Source organism: Pleuronectes platessa, chromosome 6 (genome assembly GCF_947347685.1).
Source record: "Pleuronectes platessa chromosome 6, fPlePla1.1, whole genome shotgun sequence".
NCBI classification, from domain to species: domain Eukaryota; kingdom Metazoa; phylum Chordata; class Actinopteri; order Pleuronectiformes; family Pleuronectidae; genus Pleuronectes; species Pleuronectes platessa.
The window spans coordinates 17,197,730-17,216,300 of record NC_070631.1 but is presented as its reverse complement, the minus strand read 5'-3'; the positions used below and the strand labels follow the sequence as shown (position 1 = coordinate 17,216,300).

The 18,571-nt window shown below is 41.9% G+C and overlaps 1 protein-coding gene and 1 long non-coding RNA gene across 2 annotated transcripts; both read right to left on the bottom strand.

Moving 5' to 3' along the window:
- Positions 1–1,021: 1,021 nt before the first annotated feature.
- On the bottom strand, positions 1,022–11,334 carry LOC128442206 (ERBB receptor feedback inhibitor 1). The gene is made up of 4 exons (XM_053424535.1): positions 11,130–11,334; positions 5,196–5,324; positions 3,889–3,968; positions 1,022–3,171 (listed from the first exon to the last, which is right to left on the bottom strand). Exons 2-4 carry the CDS (start codon positions 5,234–5,236, stop codon positions 2,162–2,164), a joined length of 1,131 nt encoding a protein of 376 aa, XP_053280510.1. The 5' UTR covers positions 5,237–5,324; positions 11,130–11,334; the 3' UTR covers positions 1,022–2,161.
- A 4,675-nt stretch (positions 11,335–16,009) lies between these two features.
- Positions 16,010–17,510, bottom strand: LOC128442745 (uncharacterized). Its single transcript, XR_008338878.1, has 3 exons — positions 17,192–17,510; positions 16,305–16,430; positions 16,010–16,220 (listed from the first exon to the last, which is right to left on the bottom strand). It is a non-coding gene; the product is annotated as an uncharacterized LOC128442745 (long non-coding RNA).
- Between the last annotated feature and the right edge of the window lie 1,061 nt (positions 17,511–18,571).

The window sequence follows — 18,571 nt, the reverse complement described above, 5'->3', positions numbered from 1 at the left end:
AAAGAAGTGTTTGATTAAGGTTAGACATTATAAATGTAATAAGCTAGTAATGTGTTTACTTGATCTTACAATAGGTTGCGATGCATTTTCCAAATAGAATGTGACTTAGTAGAGCACTTATCTCCACCAAGAGCCAAAAGTCTCCTTTAGTCCAATCAAGCTGCACCACATTTCCCACACTTTTACATATCAATACCCTAAATGTGCCTGGTTTTTTTCCCCCCACTAAGATCCATGAATTATTCTCTGAGAAATCCACCAAAATGTTTAAAAAACGCCCTGTTTCATAGTGTGAACAAGTAGGAAAAAAATTACGCCCCTCATTCTGACTGCACCAAAATGTTATGAGATCTTCCCTGACTAATATCACATCCTTCCACCAGGTTTCATGGAAATCCTTTTAGTTATTTTTGTGTTATCCTGCTTACATCAAACATGCATGTATTTATGTTTGCTAGCTATGTATTTTCTTAGGATTTGCACCAATTGCACACACTCATAAATATCAGTTCCCTCAACATGTCAGATTTTCATTAAGATTCATGAATTATTGTCAATCAACAATCTATCAGCAAAATGTTGCCAAACACCATCATCTCACAATGTTGGAGGAAGTGGGAAAAATAAATTCCTGGATCCGCCACTTGATGCAGATCTAAATCAAAACTGAATGGGTCAATTTCTGACATATACAGAATCCTTCAAATGAGTTGCATAATCATGGGTTTGGTTGGATTTGGGGGAAAATATTATCTCCTTGCTGAAGGTAATGTGTTTATCCATTAAACCAGCAGAAGCAGCCAAAGACATGGAGAACTTTAACGTTATCAAATGTTAAGAATGACATCGTTTATAAGGTACACATATACTCCCTTAATTATAGTTTCTATTAAATATCTATGACACAATAAAACTGGGAAGATAAGGAACAGGTGGTTTCCCTCTGTTTTTATAAGAAAATCTGTATCTGTTATAATCCAGGCATAGCAAGAAAACAAAACACTGCACAATGAACCAATCATAGAATGAATAAGTTATTTTATTTCTATAAATATATTAAAAACATAATTTTACAATGATTCACTTTCGACACGGCAACATGATGAACTAACAAACAGCCACAGAACCTTCATGAGAACTTTTCAACTCACTGGTGTAACAGAGGCTGTAAATGTGGGTCTGCACTAATGTAACAGGATTTCTATTCTCCGCACAGACATTCATCCAGATCTTTACCCTTGTGACCATGAATGCAGCATTTGAGTTAAATTCATACACATTGTTAAATACTTTGCTTTAAAATTATCAATATTTAGTGTTTGTCAACTGATCTTAATCTTTTTTTTAAAAGGCCTCGTACATACAAATAGGTTTATAAACACAGCTGATGTAAAATCTTAAAAACATGAATGACTTGCTGCTGTTCTATATAGTTGTATCAAAGGGCCTGTCAATCATTATCAAGTGTGATGGCCATTTTAAATTAGTTGGATCACTGAACATACTTTTAAATAAATTAAACACTGATCACATATTAATGAAATTGAAATCAATCATTCAATCAATGAGAATATCCATGTGAGTGTATAGCAGAGGGATGTGGTTTGGTCTTCGAAGTTAAACCAGCTTTTGGATTGAGAACTGCACACTCACACTAAAGTAAAATAATTAGCAATGAAAATTGACTAGAATCCATTGAAACTTATAAAATAAAGTTTTATATTACGCAGTTTTCAAAATAACATGAGTTCACTGTCTAATTAACTGTGAATCATAATTATCTTGGTGTGAGAATGATTCAGCAAAACATTAAATCCATCAACAATATTATACTTAAGATGTAAAGCAGCATTGTCAAAAAAATTCACATACAAGCCCAGCTCGTACATACAGTAATTATTTGCTCACATATAAGAGATGTCGTGTTCTCTTTATTTTCATGATGTGAGCGAGTGACTGACTGTTTTTTTCTTCCCTGTGAGATATCTGCAGTATCCCAGCAAACAAAAGTAAAAATGGGAATATGAGGTGAATACTTCTCCCCTGTTAGTGAAATCACTGGAATGTTATGATGTGTTTCCGAGTTGAACCACTGGAAAACATGCTGCTAAAATACTGGCTGGTAAAATGTTCAGTTAACACTCTCACAGTGTGAGGGCTTCTATCTGTTCTGCCACATCCTCGACGTTTCACCGAGGACTCTCTCCCGGCGGTCTGTGCGCGGCGGTCGGCCCGGTGGCAGGAGGATGTAGTGGGTGGCGCTGGCCTGTCTCCCGTCCTTCAAGATGGGAACGATGCAGGGAGTAGACTGGGCTACGGGGGGCGACCTTTCACTGTGGTGTCTCTGTACGGCCTTGCTCACATATTTTGGGTTAGCAGCAAAACTCTGGGTGGCGGGCATCACACCGTTGATATAGATCGGAAGGCGTTTGGGGCTAGGGGTGCGTGGCGGGCAGGGCGGCACTAAAGGGACCCTCGGAGGAATCCTGGGAGGCCTGTCTTCCTCGTTGGCGCTCACAGTCTTAACGAGGGCGGGAGGTTTTCGCGGGATGGGGATGCGAGGAGGGATCAGTGGTTTGTCGGTAGAGCAGGTTGCGGTGCTGCTGTGTGGCTGGAATGCTTGGCCTGAGAAGGAAAAGCGAAATCTGGCTGACTGGTGGGGATCCGACTGTTTGCTACACAAAGAATCCCCAGCTGCTGATGCCACATGCTGGTGCTCCTCTCTGTGGGGAGCAGGTGCCAAGTTGTTGGCTCCGAACCCTCCTCTACCTGTTGGTCTGTCCTCTCTGCCTGGCCAGGAGAAAGCCATGGAGCCGATTCCAGCTCCACCTGCTGGGACTGGCTCCACCAGCCTCTCCTGGTAGGCGTGATTCACTTGTCCACTCTCTCTGTTGCTGCCCCTGGTTATGGCCTTGGGGCAGCTTTTGGGCAAAAGGCGACGTCGGTCACTGGTAAAAAACTCCACCTCGTTATCAGCTGCTTCGTCCAACATGAGTTCCTCAGGGTCAGGGAGAGGTGGCAGGGGCTTGGGTCCTCTCTGGAAGCCCCCGGACACTGGTCTTCTCTGGGAAGAAGGGACGACCTGGTCTCCGTCATGGGTCCGCAGTAAGTTATCGGACATTAGGCAATAAGTATCAGAGTAGAAAGGAGACTGGAGGCCTGAGATATTGGCTGAAAAAGAGCAAAAAAGAATCACATATCAAACCAATGTCCTCATGACATCTTAAACACCAAGAAAGCACTGTTTTCTAGACAAGGTTTTGCTATCACTGTTGTTTCCTGAAGAGGGGAAACAACTCTCACAGGAAGAAACATGGAAAACAACTTGCAGTGAGAAAACTAGAGAGAAGTGATGGTGTAGGAGGGAAAAATACCAGATGGAGCGGGCTGCCCACTCTTAGAAAAAAACTCCTTGTTTTTAATTGAGGTATCGTACAGGAAACTGGAGCAAGAATATGTCGAAAACAACCGCTTGACCTATCCCCCTCTTTGTCGCACATCAGCCACAACACCCTGATTAACACAGGAATCGTCATTATCTGCAGGACAGGCCGCAATCTTAACCGAGCTTCCCATAACCTTCTCTGTGGAAACATCCGATGTGCCCCAGACTGCAGGAACAGCTGGTGGCCAGGGAGCGATAGCTTCCCCTCCATCTTCACTCTGCTTCTCTGCTACAGCGCTCAGTCCACTGATGACAAGCTCGCATACACTCGCCGGGCTACATGCTGTTTTATTAGTCAGCCAGGGTTTACACTCTAGTTTGACTGGCCACAAAAAAGTTTGGAACAAAGATCTATTCTAGTGGAAAATGTATAAAAAAGAACCATTCTAAATTTATTATCACAAAAATGTGAATATAATTCAATTCACATGTAGAAGACTCACATTTGAATTCCTTGTCCATTTGCTGTTGTTGAAGCTCCGTCAGGTTTGGTTCCATGTCAGCACTCAGGCCCGAGCACACGCTGCAAAGCAAGAGAGGTTGAGAAATCCATACAGTGTGTGTGAGTGTGTGTGTGTAAATCATTACTGCACATAGTAAGTCATTATATGTGAGAAAGCATGCTTGACATATGCTTTAACAGAATATATGTTCCATTCATCTTTATTTACATTACGTAACTCAGCATCTTCACTGAACCGTGTCCTTCGCGTATGTTTGCACTTTGTTTACCTGATGTTGTCATTTAGTTTTATTTATTTTTCTTATATTTCATATTGCTTTTGCTCATACTGGCTTTGTTATGCATACATAATCTGTGGTTGTTTATCCATCCCGGAAGAGGGATCAGTCCTCTGTTGTTTTTCCTCTTCCAGTAATTTTTTGGTCTGTTTTGATCAAACTCAACAGTCTAAGGATAGAGGATGTTGTATAGTTTATAGATTGTAAAGGCAAGTTTATGATTTTGTGCTATTATAATAGAATTGATATTCTCATATATGTCAGGTTACTTAAAGTGCAAGTAAAAGTCAGTTGGCCTTTAAATGAAAGCGTGTGTTCTTATTTTAATAACATCTTAAAGATTGACTGTTGAGTTGCTGAACTTTTCAAATTGTATTAGTTAGTGTTGTGTCTCTTCTTACGTCATACGAGGTAAAATGATATGAAAAGCAATGACAAAATGGAAAGATTGGAATCATACCCCTGATATGATAATGTAAACATACTGATGGCACGTTCATACTGTGTAATAATAACTGATTCCTGTTCACAGCTTGTTCCATAGACTGTATATAAAGACAGATGATGCATCGCCACTTCCTCACACTATCCAGAAATGAAGCCAAAATATCCCCGATAAGAACGATGTCATCCTGTTTATTTGAAGACTGAGTCTGCACAGAAGTGATCGTGGGATGGAGCCACAGTAGTGAGGTCCCACCGATTAACATGCTCAACCAATCACGAGTCAGGGTCAGCTGTCAATCATGACGTTTCACCACGTTTTTATATCTAAAAAATAATTATATCTAAAATGACAGATACTTTCATGTATTGTATTGTGACTTATTAATCTGGTCCATGTCCCAACTGCTAACATGGAGGAGGCAGGGTTTATGACCTTTGTTGCAGCCAGCCACCAAGTGACAATCAAGATGCTTTAGCTTCACTTTTACTGAGTTGCTCTTTCGTCCATCTTTATATAAGGTCTATGGTCTGTTCTGGTCAGTGTTGGGTGGTGTTGTTGTACCTGTTGAGGCCCTCCTGTCCCCAACAGTGTTTCTGACTCATGGTCAGTCGTGTTGTTTAATATCCTCAAGGTCTGTATCGGTAGAGTTCCGGCACAATTCAGCTTCGTCCAACCCATCACCTCTTCATTCTGGCCAGGGGGAGAGAGAACAGAGAGCTGAAACATCCACACCGTGTTACATCAGGTGAGTCAGAATGAAGCTTTAAATTCTAAAAACATGAATCCTCCACATTTGGTTTTTGCATTACAGGACTCCTTCCAGATGTTCTGGTCACACCTTCATCTGCAGTGTGAAATGCTCATAAACAGGCCACATAAACTGTGTACATCTGGAACACAGCACCATCCAGCGCACCCAGCTGCACGCCGTTATCCTGCCAGGCGGGTCAAAGGTCACGGCAGATACTCTCAAAGCACAGACACGTACATCACTTCTCTATGAAATAATTACCTCTGCCAAGGAGGTCATGTTTTCAGCCTCTGTCCAATTCTGCTTATATCTTAGTCTGTTAGTTTGCAGGATTACGCTAAAACTACCACGCAACTTGGTAGTGGAAAAATGTTTATGAGTGTATGTCATTTGGTGCAGATCCGAATAAAAATCAGAATACAGTGAATTTAACTGTTGTGCATGAGGGAACTGTTGAGCCTTGGTGGAGGAATATGCTCCACTGCGCTCCATTCTAATTTATATTGTCAATACAGCATGTCTACAGACTTATATTCTATGTAGTGCACTGAAACAACACGGATTGCATCAAAAGCATTTTGTGAAAGACGAATACATCGTCATCTTGTCCTGATTATTTGCTGTGTTACAGTAAATAACAACATTACACTGGCTGCATAGTTTAGGTGAGCCTCCAGGAAAACAACAGTCACAACAAAAGCTCAGTAAATGACTTCAGTCTGCTTGGGCAGCTGCCATGTGTATCTCTTTGTGGTTCCAGCTTGAAGCCATCTCTCTGATGAGCAGGCTATTGCACAACCTCTGGGTCAGATGTGGGAGGGCAGCAGGCAGCGCTCCTCACCCTCCTCCCTCTCTGTGACCATGAGACCCTGCAGTATCCACCCTCACAACAGGGGCTAATTGTGCAGCATTCCTGTGATGCTGAATGACCAACCCTGCCAGTCCTCACACACATACACACACATGCACACATGCACGCACACACACACGCACGCACACACATACATACACACACACACACACACACATACACACTCACACCCACACACACATACACACACTTTTCATTCAGATTTGGCTGAGGGTCCTACTATACTTTGATTAACTGAAGGAGGTTATGTTTTAACCCCTGTCTGTTTGTTTGTTTGTCAGATGTAAACTACTGAACAGATTTCCATGAAGAAATAATCCATACAATTTTAGGGTGAACTTGACATTGGGAGATATGATGCTTTTCACCCATTTCACTAATTCTCCAGGGAATAATTCATGGATCATGATGAAATATTTAGGGGACTGATATCTATGAGTGTGTGAAATATGGTGCAGCTTGATTGAATTCAGAGGGACTGTTGTTGGGATCAGTGGAGGTAGGCACTGTACTAAGTGCCATTTTGTTCAAATATTTATCTTTTAAAGAAAAGAGACATTGAAAACACCACACCGCAAATAACAAGGAAACACTTTACTACTACTACTACTACTAAGAGTTGTAAAAGAAACTAAATACGGACACATAGAGCCACAGAGACAAATCCTAACCTCCATGTTATTTAATTCCGATGCTCGTGATTTAATGTTTAACTACTGGTACGTGAGTGATGACTTGTTTCCTGATAAGAAACCGGCTGTTTCACTTTTCCAATTGGAGACGGATGTGTATTCTGGGTGAGGTGAGGATCATCCTGCTTTTATGAGAGGTGATAACATCCGCCTCGCTCCCTTCGCATCGAAGTGGAAAACCAGAGCAGCAGCTCAGATTAACCACATCCTCTGACAACTGACGGGGGGTTGAAAACAATTTAGTGTCCCTGTTAACTACACTAACAGCTACATTTCACAATAAAATATTATATTTCAGGTACTGCTCACTTGATAATCTCTTTCCTGTCTGTGTAACCCTGAGGCAACTCACCTGCAATACCACTAATTAGCAATCCGCCCGCCCTACCCCACACACACTCACTCACACACATGCCTGGAGGCCTTAAAGGTCTCCATTTTATACCACACTCCCATCCTACTCTTCAAAGTCCTGCTTTGTCTCATGTCCCTAATAGGTCTACAGTTGACGTAGGAAGCGAACAATGCCGCGCATGCATAATGCAACAACCAAAAAGAAACACTCCACAAACAAAACACAGTGAGTCGTGCATCTATTTGCATATTCATGTGATCCTTAAAACAACCGACTGTGGCGTCATATCCGCCAGTGAACCTCGGCGATGGAAGACGCTGAACAATTATGAATTCTACCGGCAATTACTCAGTCTCCATGAATGGGGCCACTCTCAGGCATGAATGGGCCTTTGTGTCACTTTAGTGTGCAGCGAAACAAGCCTGAAAATCCAAGTGAACTCTCCCATGAGGTTAGGACTGAAGATACGCCATGGAGACAAGCAGACAGGACCAAGGTATGGGCCCGCGCCACAAATCCCCTGCAGGAGAACCGCGTGTTGGAAGAACAAACCAGAGACACCGAAACACTGTTTGTTTAGCTAATGCGGAGCCTTGATGTGTTGTCGCTGGCTGTTCCCTCCTCACTTTATCCAGGCTAGAAGCCATTCACTGACAGGACCATAGAGTGTATAGCTGCGTTCAGACCATAGACTGTTCAGACATGCACTGGACTCTGTAGTTCCTTCACATGTTCTCCGGAGGAGGTGCATGTGAGAATGTCCGAGTCAAGCCGTTTCCAGACATTACCTCTGGGTTTATCCTCTACAGAGTTTAACTGTAGTTTGCCTTTCACACATGCACAACACATCGGGAGGTTTTCTGCACAGACATATTCACAACAGCAACAAATCCTCCACCTTATTCAGGTGAGAGGTGGAACAGCTGGGCGCAGTAGACAGAGACAGGAAGTGACATTTTAACTCTAATGCGGATTTTACCCCGAGGTCATGTCTGATAACAAATTGTGTAAAGATAAAGGACATGACAGCTTCCCAAAAACTGAAGCAAAAGTGTCTCGATTGTCACCTGGTGGCTGGCTGTGGTATAGCTCACTGATGCCGTCCCCTCCATGTTAGTGACAGGGAAATCAGTTCAACTAACCAGTAAATGTCAAATAAATTTTGAAAAGGTGGCTTCTGTCATTTCACCTAGTTCTTATCATAATTGTCTTTGTCCACGTGTTAATTTTTTGATTATCTGATGCTACATTATCGAGGCAAAACATTATTATTAACAGAGTGGCTCACGATTAGTTGAGCGCATGTATCGACGTGATCTCACTCGCGCTGCTCCATATCGCGATCACTGCTGCACAGACTCGGGCTCCAAATGCACGATGTCAGTTTTTTCGTATCTGTAATATTTCGGCTTCATTTCTGGATAGTGGGAGGAGGTGGAGACACATCATCCATCATCGTCCAGTCTATGGACTCGACCTCTATAGGATTTAATTATGCTGCTAGCTTGAGGTATTAACTTGTTTTAAACTCTACTGGCCTAATAATATGCAGCCTAATGTTCTGAACCGAAGTCTTGATGTAAATACTTCCACCTCAACAGCAAATGGTGCTGTAGTATGTGACAGAAAGAAATTAACTGTTTTCAACACCAGGATTTACAGCCTCTAAGTTTTAAAGTCTTATTTATCATATATGTAAATGTTTGACAGTTTTTTTACAAAGCGTCACTGTCTACTGACAACCCAGAACTGTTGCCGACATACATAGTCAACGTTTACTGTTTTTTACTGGGCCGGTTGTGAGACCTGTGCAGTATAGATGTGAATGACTTCACCAGATAATGAGAATTCAGTGCAGTGCAGTTCGATGAGATACACACCACATGAGACAACCTTAATCTTTAGTGTGTGTGTGTGTGTGTGTGCAAAATAGTATTTCACAGTTTTCTTTTTCAACTGTGACATGAGGACATTTTACACTGTGCAAAGGGTGGTATCTCTACTACGTGCTGACGCTACGCAGTAATTCAACCTTTTCATTCATGTTATTATACATTGTACAAATTGCAAAGTCTTCCTGGCCATTAAATGCCACCATACTGAACCCATACACTCTAGCATTTCAATAATAATTATATATAAAATAGATTAATATTTTATTTTTTTCAAAGACATTTTGTATTATGCTAATACTAATATACTGTTTGACTCTATTTAAACTCTTCTTCTTTAAAATCCTACTCTTCACTGTTTTGCATACTGTGTTCATTATACCACACTACACAAAGGTCGGTGTTACCGTGTGAAAAGTAAAGTCGCACTTAAATCCTCCTGACTGTGCGACTGATGCTGGTGAATCATTAGTCTCTGGGATCGGCTCAATTCATTCAGGAACTATACTGTTAGTTTACTCATGCAATTCATTATGATATGAATCATTTTTACCTTTCAGATTGTTGAGATAATTAAGAGCCATATTTGATTGTAGAGGCTGATTCAGCAGGTGTGGAAGTTACCCTTGAGGATAGTTATGAATGACAGCTGCGGGCAGTCATTTTGACTTGGGCTTGGCAATAAAACACCGTCAATAATGAATGCAATTAAATTTTCATCAATAACGATCAACTAAAGTCCAGACTATATTAATGTCATGGTTATGCATTGAGTAAACACATTGAGGAGGTAACACGTTATTGATTTACATCATTTCTTAAAAATGTTTAACTGTTTCTCTTCCCATCAAGAAGAGTAACAAATTGTGACCTGCATTCAGTAGCAAAAATCAGTCATTAAAAGAAATGATCATGCGACATTTATCATGATAATTTGCTTAAAAATGTGTTAAGTGTAGTTTAGTTTGGTTTGGTTTATTTAGAACGCTTTTTAAAAGGTAGAATAAAAATACCTTTGTTGAAAACAAAAAAAAATCAGCAACATAAATTACCACACATGTGGCCCAACATTTCTATAAAGAGTAGGAAATAGAAAGCAAAAAAAGAAATTATTGAACATTTCCCTTCATACGTTCATATGCAGCTTTCGGATGTGTAACTGAATGCATATAAAAAATGTAAATTACCCGAGCAAGCAATATTTATTTAACCCGTCATAAATGTGATGGAAAGGGAACAATCTTAAAGCAGAAGCAATTCGATATTATGTATAACAATGTTAGTTTACATAATTTGATTGAAATTTTACATTCAGGGTTGGAGGAGCCTAACTATCTATTTAATGCTACTACACTTTCGAAAACATGTATATTGTTAAATAACAATACTTTTTTTCTTTTTTTTTTTTTTTTACACAAAATAAAGATAGATTAAAAGAAATATTCTGAGGTGTCTTAATATTCCCCCCTCTCTCCTTGGACTACATTTCTTAGACACGAGTCCCTCTCCAGCGCCCACTTGTGGCTCAGCGGGGACAGTCCCACAAACAGCCCGCCTGTGTGGATCCTCGAGGCGGACATCGGGGCGACATGCAGCGGCTCAGAGGACCCCACTGCCCCGCTGCTCACAGAATCACGACCCGTAGACGACCGGTACCAGTCCACACCCAGTCCAACTAAAGACCATCCTCAGAGAAACAACTAGAATACTGTGTGTATTTATATATAAAACACTATGTAGATATGTATACTGACCGCGTCTGTCGTTACTTTTTACGTTTAAGTTCCCGGAGAGACAGAGAATCAAACACTGTGGCTTTCTTCTGTGTTTAAATAACTTCTCACAAAACACTACTCCACTAGATTATAAACCCAGTTCTCTCTCTCTCGCCTCGGTATTATTGTTCTCATGGCTAAATGGAAGAGAAGTCCTACCGTGAAGAAGCGGGTTACTCCTCCATCACGTAGAGCCGCTGCTGCCGCTCGTGTCCTGCGATGTAATCTCTGTCTGTCAGTGTGTGTCGGTACAGACTCCAGGTCAGATGGGGCCCATGTGCCAAAACATCCTCCCCTGTCACCAGCGGCAGAGACTCATCATGTCAGGGTGACGTGGGTTTCCACATCTCCTTATAAATGCATCCAGCAGCCCGAGCACGTTACTGTAACTCCACCCTGCAGCAGCAGCAGCAGCCTGAGAGGCAGAAAACCTCCCTGACAGGGAAAAACCAGGCTCTACTCAACAGAAGTGAGATACCTGCATCCTGAGCTGTTAGTGGACATAAAAGTTGATATTTGCTACTTGATTATGCTCCATTTATTATCTGAGGGAAAACATTTCGGGCTATTTTTTATCCATTACATTTGACCGACTAAAGTTGTCTCTCGATTCTTTACTCTTGTTAAATAATTTCAAATTTAAAGTTTTTAGAGTGGTATTTGCCTTTGGGGCGCTCCTGGGTGGAGTAAGCGTATATATCTAAATTTAAATTTGAGTTTAAATTGAGTATAAACAATGAGACAATATAGCATAAGTTTTATGAGACGTTGAACTAATCAATGCCACATAAAATAAAATGTTCTTAAACAAGCAGTCCCCCACCAACATTTTTAATCTGATCTTAATCGACCACATTGTTTATTGACCATTTAAGCCACACATTAAACATGGATATTAAAAGTATTAGCAATTATAGTCCAATTACACTCTGAATGGGGTTATTCAGCATAATAAGTACTTTTATTTGTAATAATTCAATTTGTGATAATATTTTTTTTATTAGTAATGGATTTCAAAGATCTGAACCTTCAATCACTTCAAATCAGAGAAGAAGTTGTCGGCCTGGTGGGTTATCAGCTCAATATACAAGTGGAAAAAGTTTGTATAAGGGCAAAGAAAATTCTCCCAAGTGTGTTGAAATCAGTGAGAGACATGTGACTTTACTTCGAGTCCAGAACAATGTTTCATCGATGCAAATTGACTCCATATAGGTGAAATGAAAAAAGTCGCCTCGAGAATCAGAATTCAATCCAATGGGTGTATGGGAAATTGCCCTTCATAGACAATTTTGGTTTGACCTGAGTGGGAGTCCGAAAGAGTGTGTGGGTGGCTTCTGGCGTGAGGACAATAAATATGACTGATAGAGAGCAGCAGCCGGATCGTGGTGGATGAAGCCTGCATGTCACATCAGAGTTCACTGTCTGTGTTTGTCTTCACTCACGCTGAGAGGCACAGGGACAATGCACGAGGCCGTTAACCAGAACATAACAGGGAAGTGAATGCAGGCCGTTCTTGTTTTGACCACAGAGTCCAGACCACACTGAGCCAACAGTCTTCCACCAAACTATCACATAACTTTTTATTGGAACCACAATCTGGAGAAGTCGTCCGGAAAATACATATTTAATGTTTTAATGTGCTGAATAATATAACCACCTCATAAAAGTGTCAGAGATAACTAATGACCCTTTGACCTTCCTTCCTACTGTTAACTCGTACCAGAATACACCAATAAAATCCATATAGGGTCATATATGGACCAAGGAGTGGCGTATACCCACAGTAAATCAAAAACCGACAAAAGAAATACATCACATGTGATGTTCGGCTGTGCTCATATTGCTGCAATCATCCAGTCTCCATCCCCCGTAACTTGTTTGCTTAAAGGAATACTCATACTTTTGAGCAAATACGCAGTTTGATCAACTTCCTGTTGTGCAATGAAGTGATTGGTAGCACATGTGGGTCGAGTGTGGACATACGAAGAAGAGAAACTGCCGTCCCTTGTGACGTCAGGCTTTGCCCTTAAAGGGTAATGCTGCAGCTCTCGTCTTGATTTTGAGACATGGCTCTAAATACAATAAATCCCTGTTAAATGTCTGAGTTAGCTCATTTGTTCTATTGAAAGTCAGACAGTGACGTCCCAAAAACCCTCATGTGTTGCCACCTGGACCAGCAGACTGTCTCGGCCCTGCCTCTCTGCTGGTGATCCACGGCCCTCGGTGGGCGCCCGCAGTGACCCAGGATGCACAGAGCTGTGGGGGTTGTTGTCGGGCCGGGCCAGTCTCCCACAGGGAAGGTCAAGTCATTTCCTGCTCTGAGAGACCTCCGTCCCTCACAGATGTCAGGGCAGTCAGAAGCCCACCTCCCACATCTGTACCCCCCCCCCCCCCCCAACGCCACCACCCACCCACCCTCCCATCCCCTCCCTTGTGCTTTTTCCTTTTTACAAAGATGTGATGGATGGCTCTAAAGGAAGTCCCTCACATCAAGGGGCTCTTTTCATCATCACTCTCTTTTTTTTTCACGAGCTCAGCCTGATTAAAGACGCGAAACCTCAAGGTTAAAGCAGGAAATATGCACTAGTGACAGTTCAGGAAATATCAAGCTGGATAGAGGGAGCAGATCAGTTTCCACGGCCCCTCCATGAAAACGCTGTGAGCAGCAGATAATCCCTGCGATGAGAAACATTTTCGAAGATTGATCTCTACCCACCACCTATCTAACAACCTCTCAAGCTGGAATATGAAATGAAGTATGTAGGTGTTAACATATGTGTTCTGTGGTAAGTACATTTGTGTAGGTTGGTGTGCTGACATGGTGACACAGGGAATTCACTTATAGAGGAACCAGCTGTGTACAAACATGTAATAGTAATTAGAGCGCCGTTACATACTTGACAGACAAGGCCTGGGGCTGTTTTCAAAGTCACGGTCGACCGGGCTTATGTTTGAGTTTCACATTTCTTCTTTAATTGCGGTGCCGTTGTCCCTGTGAAGCTGAAATACTGTTAGATGTATTCATTTAACAAATAATCACATGGTAACGTGCCTCAGTTACAGCTGCTACGTGTATAAGGAGTTGAAATTCCTATCTATTAAATCAGAAGTTTGTGAATGGATGAGTAACCCTTGTGGTGGGGCACGGGGGCATTGTCATCCGGAGAAATTATCAGGAAACTCTCCGATTCGATGCCGTCACGTTTTTGTTCTTTATATTTGCTTCTCTGTTACCTCCCACCACTTCCTCCAGCCTGACGTGGAGCAGTCATGTTTGACGTTTTCATTTCAAAGTGCACTGCCAAACAGAGGATGTGTTTTGAATAAGGGGTAAAGAGGCTTCCACAAGTTCTGTCCTGTCAAGTTCTGGATCAGCACCATTCATAAATGTGTCGCTGCTGCCTACTGAGTTGTGTGCACTGTGAAAAACAACCCCTTCATTTAATCGTTTTTTAATTTAATGGATATGCGGTCGGGTCTGACAAGTTGGAGGCATCAGGAAGGAATCGTGCTCCTCAAATGTCTGAGTGGGCGTCGCACCGCAGCCTTTGACCTCATCCCGTGAGGAGACAGCTCAGTTATCACAGAAGCCACAGCCACTGGGAGGAAGAGGAGGATGAGCTGAAGAATGATGTTAGTGCTGCTGCTGCTTTAACTGTTGCACAGCTCAGCAACTGCCAAAGAAAATGTGAAATCTATTGTAATGCAAAACTGATTTTGTAATGGTGCCAATTGCATTACTGGTACAATGTCCTGCGAATAAAACGTAATTACAAGCAAATGACTGGATAAGAGGTGGAAAACACACAATTCAAACATGTACAAATACTTTATGTGGGGCCGTGCTATCCCTGAAAAAGACAAGAAAGAAAATGCCCTGGGTAGAAAGACAAAAGAGGGCCATGGGGAGAGGAAGTGACTGAGGAAGTGGCCAGGATTACAGTGATTTAAACTCTGTGACATCTGATTTCATGGGGACAGCTTCAATGAATGCCAGAGCACCAAGCATGAAAAGAGGAATTCTTTACCCAGGATGCAACGCAGGAGGCCGGGGCAACTGCGCTGCCCATGCTTTCAGGGCAGTGTGTGCAGAGGGTCTGCAGGCCCAGCAGGAGGCCTTCCGCTCTGTGGGAATCTGATCTCCCCTTCAAGAGTTTCAGTTGAAATGAGAGGAAGAAGAATGAGATCACAAAAATTAGAGTTTTAACCCGTCTGTTTGTTTTGGTCTATTCTCTTGGTTTGTCTTAATGCTCTGGAGCTATTTCAGAATTATTCCTTGTAGTTAGAGAGTCCTCCTCAAACACTTCAACAATATATTTAATAATAATATGTACTTTGTTATTGTGTGTGTGTGCAGAGCTTTTTATAAACACTCTGTGGTGCAGAGGGAAGTTGGAAAACTTTGTGATCATCCTACCTGGTTTATCTACAATGAAGATTTTGAAATAACACTGAATATGTTTGAAGAATTAACTTAACTGGTGATATTTTAATTCAGCTTGATATAAAGCATTACAGCAACAAAATAAACACTGCTATCTGACTTTGAAGACAACTTGTGATTCAGTGAATGTTTCTGCCATGGAGACCAGAACCTGTAAATTATCTGGCTGCAATTTGGACCCGAGGTTTGACCCAGTTGCCGACCACTGCTGTAGTTTGACCGATTACGTAAAAGAAAACATTCAAATGGGTCCTTAGGCTGCAGGCACGCTGCTCCACTGCCACCACAAAGCACCGGTCGCCTGTTTATTAGAACTTTATTAATATTGAATGTCCACTTGTCCAAATGGCACCAAATTCGACACTGCACTTTCTCGGGCCATTTATAATACACTTACGCGCCACACACACACAGACAGACATTTGTGGAGTTAGTAGGTCGGTTCTCTATGCCTGGTATCAGAGTAAAAAGTATTTGTTGACACAAGTTTGCTGGACAGTGGGTGTTTTTGTGTAAATGGTAAATGATGGTGACGGGAAGACACAGTCAATATTTGCTTATTTCTTCACAGTGTTTGCACCATGTTCTGGGGTTAAAGTCGATTTCTAGATTGATCGCTAAGGAGGGCAACAGAAAGACACTTTTGCAAACTGATTGTTTACCTTGCATGTGATTGTGTGGTCATGTCTCTATAACACCGAATAGCATCAGGGTGGGAGGGTGGAGGGGTGAGGCCAGCTGTGTCTTCATGGCCCACATACAGTATATCCTTAGGAAAAACCACGGTGTGCTCTCTCTTTGTCTCTCTGAAGAACATAGCTCAGAGTCCTGAGGCATGACAAAGTCAACCTTCTTGCTCACCATATCTCTCACTCCCACCCTTCTCTCACCTTACGTACTCCAGCTCCATCATTTCCTGTTGAGTCACCGATAGAGCCAGACTGCACCAATGCTTTACAGTTTACTGCTCCCCTAACTGCTTTCCTCCTCCACTTCCTCGTTCAAGGATGCCAGTCCTGTTAGTAGGAAAATAGCAGTGTGACTTTATCAAAGCCCTCCAGACAGATATTATTGCATGAAGACAAAAGTCAAGGCAGCCGTAGGAGTCTCTTCCTGGCAACATTACTGATTCATACAGGTGATGACTCACAGAATCATTAGGATTATTAGCTCTGCGAAACAATCCCCACATCACTAGCCACAACAAACCCATATCTAACCAGTCTATGTCAGTATTGGCAAAGTAGAGCTTCAAGCGAAATGAGCATAAAAAAGTAAACAGATGAAAGTAAAGATGAAGTCTTTACATAGCCTTTCCATAAATACTGACAACAGAGTGGAATTCCTGGGAATATTTTTTCTTCTTATAGCTACTGGGAGTTCAGGCGTATCCTAGTAAGTAGGGAGGAAGTGATGCTGAGTTGAGGTAAGGACTCGAGCAAATGGAGGCAGCGAGAGAGGGTGGAGGGCAGGGCTCAGAGAAGCGAAAGGGCTCTGTGGCGGACCGGTTGAGTCATTGAAAAATACAGCTGCTGACTCAGTTTGCAAACTCGTCCTGGAGCACGTTGCCAGTCTATCTAGCAGCTTGTGTTAGTGTGCGTGTGTGTGTGTGTGTGTGAGAGAGAGAGAGAGAGAGAGAGAGAGAGAGAGAGAGAGAGAGAGAGAGAGAGAGAGAGAGAGAGAGAGAGAGAGAGAGAGAGAGCAAACATGCCCATAAAGATAGGTTGAGAAAATCCCTAAAAGTAGTTTTTTAGTGGAAGAAGAGAAAATGTATTACCAGAGGTTAAACTTGTAAATTGCTGAGGTGATTGCATCAAATGGAAACTGAAGCATTGCCCAAAGGAGTGTCCCTTCAAACCACTGCTGTATAATCCCATCCTGGCACCGTGTATTAATCATTTCGTCATGACTTCAGTTTTCTTTACACACCCTTCTTGCCACAGCATTCATATGACTGTGTTAGTCCCACCATCCACACAATGTGATCCATCTGGGAGTATGGACCCTTGGCCGCACTCCAGAGTTAGTCATCCTGGCTGTGTTGCAAGGTCCACGAGTGGTGTGCTGTTCAGGGAGTAATTAAGAAGGACGCCTCCCTCCATAACGGAATGTGATTGCCTGATAAAAGTGTAGAGCTTTTTTACCTGAGTGTGATGCAGAGTGAGTCACACAATATTCATGCACAGTAATAACCTGATAAGATTTTACTCGCTGTTTTAAATTTAGTCACAACAACATTGCATTTAAGCCAAATATAAAAATCTAATGTTAAACGCAGGTGTCATCTGCCTCAAGGTGTTCAGACCACAGACCGTCGGAGATTCCTGTCCAGAAATGAAGCTAAAATATCCCAGATTTAAAAGATGGAGCCGAGGTAACAAGGCCCTGCTGATACACACAAACAACCAATCACAAGTCAGTCCCAGCTGTCAAAAATGATGTTTCCCCCTGTTTTTATGAAAGAAATGAACAGTTGAACATACCTCCAATAACATGGAGGAGGCTTTGGCTGTCATGTCGTCCATCTTTTCATAAAGTATCTGATTCAGACCTGTAACACCACAGCCCATGAGGTAAAGTGAGTTGCACTGCCTTGATCTAACTACTCTGAAGACCTGCTCGGATTTGTCTAAATTTGTGCTCATTACTTATCATGGCTACAAATCTGGAAGCTGACTTAACTCACATACAATGTTGCTCAATTGATCAGTGTGACTAACTTTTTGCTTTTTCAGTGGAAAGTTTCCTAGACATTTAGTACATCAATGAGCACTTAAAATAAAGAAATAGTGACAATAAATCTTATTCTCAAACACAAAATTAATTTAGGAAAAAACTAATTATATGAGAACAAAAACACTCCAGATTACATAGAACATTAACCTACGGTCCTGTGACCACACTGTGTCACCTATTTGAAGAAGCTGACATATTAATCCATAGATACCTAATAGATCTGAGTGTATGTAACTTCTGCCATCCCACTATTCCCATAAAGAGTGGCACCATGTGCCTTATTTATTTGGCTGCTGTACCAGCTACTTGCTGCCTTCTCCTGTTGTTGTCTGTGTGTTGACCTTATTTCCACACAGTCATTATATGTGTTATCATTACTGCCGTGGCATTCTCCAGCATTTTAAAGTGTTAATTACTTTGT

What these genes read in the sequence shown, in the direction of transcription:
- LOC128442206 (XM_053424535.1), bottom strand. Translation starts at nt 5,236, where the DNA reads ATGAGTCAGAAACACTGTTGGGGACAGGAGGGCCTCAACAG. An exon ending in GGACAGGAGGGCCTCAACAG is followed by an intron (nt 3,969 to 5,195) that starts GTACAACAACAC and finishes CTTGCTTTGCAG; the next exon opens with CGTGTGCTCGGGCCTGAGTG. An exon ending in AATGGACAAGGAATTCAAAT is followed by an intron (nt 3,172 to 3,888) that starts GTGAGTCTTCTA and finishes GCTCTTTTTCAG; the next exon opens with CCAATATCTCAGGCCTCCAG.